The following is a 3794-nucleotide window of genomic DNA, read 5'->3' as shown; positions in this document are numbered from 1 at the left end:
AAAGAGTTAATAAAATGACATGGTATTATTTACAAGTCTTGCTTATCTCCTTGAAGAAGGGAGGAAAATCACCTTCTGCCTTCAGGAAAGAGTTTCTGGCTGAATCCGGAGGATAAGGGAGAGTCCGTAGGCGCAGACATACTCAGCACCGGTGCTGTGCACTAGCTCGCTTTGCAGTCATTTCTCTGCAAAAAGCCCCTGATGCTCCAGGCAAGCAAGACGCCAAAGCCATAGCTGTGCTGGGGACATCCCCCAGGACTGCACTGGCTGCTCGGTGGCAGCTCGCAGGGGGAACGGGGTGCTCGCCCACCCGGCGGCTGCTCTCCAGCATCACCCATGAGTGAGCTGGGTGCTGGGTGGGGAGCTGATATGCCAAGAAAATGCACTTATAGCTCTGGAGACGTGGAGGTGGTGAGTGATGTCCCCTCCCGGGGGCTGCGGTGGGGTCCCGGCAGAGGGAGGTGCTGGGGCCACCCGAGGACGCCCCGGGGAGGCAGTCGGTGCACCAAGGGTGGGCAGCACCCACTGCGCGCCCGGACGGAGGCAAAGGGCCTGCAGGGGAGTGGGCAGGGGCGTTTCTGAGCCCCCTTCACAGCGCTGGAGGAGAAGGAGCCCTTACAAGCAGGGGGTCGGGACCGCCAGCCCCGGCCGGGTCTGCGGGTGAGGGGGGACAGTGCAATTGCGGCAGGGTGGCTTTGCTCCTGGGTCGGTGCAGCGCGGGGACGCCGGGGCTGGTGCCAGGGGAAGGATGAGCAGAGCCCTTTCGTCACGTCCCCACCACAGGCAGGCACTTTTTTAGCCCTTTAGACCTTCGGTGTATCCCCTCGCGGAGCTCCAGCACCAGGGAGGTGGTGGCACCCAGACCCCTGGTCCCCGACGTTGGGGTGGTCCCCGCCGCTCCTCACCGAGACCAAACACTGGCAGCCCTGCAGAGCATGCGTGGGGGCTGTGCCCCCCAAATTTCACAGTGTAGGTTGGGCTGCTGGAAGCCAAGTCCTTTCCCCCAGCCCACCCCCCATAGCACAGCCCGGCCGTAGGACCAGACCCCTTCCCAAATCCTGGTACAGCAGCTCCAGATCTCTCCATGCCCGTCCCAGCCCTGCCCTTCGCCTGCGGTTTGGGGAAAGCAGCTGGATTTCAGGGCGTTGGAGGGGAGCAGGAGATAGCGGCAGGGTGGGCCAAGGAGGAAGGGCAGGAGGAAGGGGAGAACTGGAGCCCCAGGGAGGAAGGAGAAGGGGCTGGAAGGGGAGAGAGGAGAGGGCTGAGAGCACGGTGCTCATTCCTGCGTCCGTCCGTCCAGCCTCACGGGGCTGCAGAGGATGCTCTGGCGGCAGACGGGCTTTGGGCGTCGGGCGGGACTGAGGCCCGCACCCGACCCGCTTACGGGCTGCCTGGGGGAGGCGGCGTTGGGAGGGGGCGATACCGAAAACAGGAGCTCAGTGCATACAGGACAGTAAATTGGGGGGGCCCGGGGAGCCCCCGCTTCCTTCCCCACCCTCCTCTCCAGGGCTCTGGGGAGGGGAGGGGCGAGGGGGCGAAAGGGGAAGGGGACCCCGCGGGGCTGCCCCGGGCCACCCTTCGGAGAGGTGGGCTCTCGGCGATGTCCCCGCGCTGGATCTTGCGCAGGGCGGCAAGCAGGGCGTCGAGGGTGGCCGTCTCCTTGGAGGACCAGTCAGCCAGGAGAGCCCGGGCGGGCGATTCCTCCCGGGTGAAGGAGTCTATGAGGTCCTCTTTGTAGCCCAGCTCCCCAGCCAGCTGCCTCCACGTTTCCTCCGTGGAGCTGCCCAGCAGCTTCTCCACCTCCTCCTGCTTGCTGGGCGGCAGGTTGGCGTAGAGGTTCCCGTCTCCCTTGGGCGCTGGGAAGGACGAAGCAGCGTTAAGTCCATCCCCGGGGTGCCCTTGCCCACCCTGCAGCACCCGGTTCGCCCTACCTGGCCCCTGGGTGCTCTGGCTGGGTGGCTGCTGGTCGTGCAGGCTCTGGCTGTCCACCGAGATGCCGCTGTCGCTGTGCAGCTTCTCCCCCTCCGGCGAAGGCGTCTGGTTCACCGGGCGGTTGTTGGCCCCTTGCTTGTTCTGTTTGCAGTTGTTCCACCTGCAGGGAGAGGAGCGGGGAGGTGACAGCCAGTGGCAACGTCCCCCAGGCTGGAAGCAGGTTTGTTGCTTTGCTCCCCTTTCTTGGGACCACTTTTCCCAGGGAGAAGCGTTTCTCCTACAGCCTCTGGCTCAACCTCTCCAGCACAGTGGCTGGATCGGTTTAAATCGGCATTTGCAGGTGCTGAGTGGGTGCTGAGCTCCCGAGCTTTGCAAGGGACCAGGGCAGGGCTCCCTTCTGCATGGATCTGCTGCAAAAATGCAGCTGTGCTGCTGGAGCACGCAGGGGTCCCGGGGCTGCCTGTGGGTCCCCCACCACCCTCGGGGTGCCTCCAGCCTGGGGTGCCCGGGGAGCCACCGAGCCGGCCCTGGCCTGCCCGCGGCCAGGTGCAAACCCAGCACGCCAGGGATGAGCCGCTGAGCGTGATCGGCCACGACGGCCGCCCGCGGCGTGCCAGAACGAGCAGGGGCCGGGTGGGGGGGGTTGCAATGAGGGCTCCCCCACCCTGCACCCCCACCCTACTGCCATCTCCCTCTTTCACCCCTCAACTGCCTGATTTCTCATGCATTTTTGGAAATCCACCTCCTATCCACCCAGCCTGGTCCCTTCCCTCCCTTGTTGGTGACAGCTCCAGCTGCGGGACCTCCAAGGGGTAGGTCACAGCCTGTTTCCCACTACCCAAATCCTCTGCCATGATCCCACGGTGCTGCCTTGGTCCCCCACCTTTTGAAAGCGATGTAGGCCACCAGCCCCACCACCACGGCTGCCAGGATGGAGCAGTAGACGGGGATGAGGTTGTCGGCGGTGCCGCGGCTCACAACGGGCTGCGAGCTGCCCATGACGGTGGTGACAGTGTCTGCCACGGTGCTGGGCATCACTTCGGTGTTGAAGGGGTCCCTGGTGATGGGCTCGGGGCTGTCGGAGACCACCAGAGACGGCGTGTGTGTTGTCCAGCGAGGGTGGAGGTCTGCCAGGCAGACAGGGGAAAAGAAATGAGAATAATTAGCCATGCCTCCAGCCATGCCTTGTAACGGGCTGTGGCAGGTGAACTGGTGAAGGGACAACGATCTCTGCAGGGATCTTCTTCCAAAGGCTGTGGGGCTTGCAGAGGTGACAGCTCTGCCCCACCCCCTTGTTCTCAGGCTTGTCCTTGCAAACCACCTTGTCCCCTGGCCCCAGTCAGCACCGGCCTCCCTGGTCCCCAGGACAAGCTGAAGCCATCCCCTGCCCCAAATGGCTGATGGTGCCGGCTCATGGCTGGACACGGACATGGCTTTGTAAGCTCTTCTTTCCCAGCACTGGGTTTGCTCGAATCCTGCAGCTCTTCCCCCGATGTGCAAGCTGCAGACTGAGCCCTGGGCTCCCATCGCTGGTACCGAAGCCCAGGGACGCGGCCCCAGCTGCCTCCCATCCACCGCACATCTGTACCGGGACCCACGTAAGGCAACCCAGCTGCCTCCGCAGCTCGCACAGAGCCGGGGTCATCTGCTGCCAGCAGCACCAGAGCCCGGATTTGCCCCTTTCCCGGCCCCTGCCTGCAGCCGTGCACCCCACCAGCCCGGCCCCGTTTGGGAGTGACCCTGTTCCCACCACACCCAGGCGTGTCCCGTGGAGCAAGTGGATATGTCTTGTCTTGCCCCAGGGAAACGCTCTCACCTGCGGCTGCCCCATCCCCTCCCCTGGGTGCTGGCTCCCTCCCAAG

General features: G+C 64.5%; 1 protein-coding gene across 1 annotated transcript in view; it reads right to left on the bottom strand.

Moving 5' to 3' along the window:
* Window positions 1–615: 615 nt before the first annotated feature.
* The window catches only part of NGFR (nerve growth factor receptor), a 10453-nt gene continuing 7274 nt past the window's right edge, over window positions 616–3794 (bottom strand). The window contains exons 4-7 of the mRNA XM_019474246.1: window positions 2816–3059; window positions 1932–2092; window positions 1576–1856; window positions 616–654 (exon numbers count right to left, since the gene is read on the bottom strand). Of these exons, the coding sequence (XP_019329791.1) occupies window positions 616–654; window positions 1576–1856; window positions 1932–2092; window positions 2816–3059 (725 nt within the window). The remainder of the gene's footprint in view (window positions 655–1575; window positions 1857–1931; window positions 2093–2815; window positions 3060–3794) is intronic.

This window comes from Aptenodytes forsteri, unplaced genomic scaffold (assembly GCF_000699145.1).
Source record: "Aptenodytes forsteri isolate BGI_AS27 unplaced genomic scaffold, ASM69914v1 Scaffold25, whole genome shotgun sequence".
NCBI lineage: Eukaryota > Metazoa > Chordata > Aves > Sphenisciformes > Spheniscidae > Aptenodytes > Aptenodytes forsteri.
Note: the sequence above shows the minus strand (reverse complement) of the source record. Positions and strands in the feature narration are given on the sequence as shown.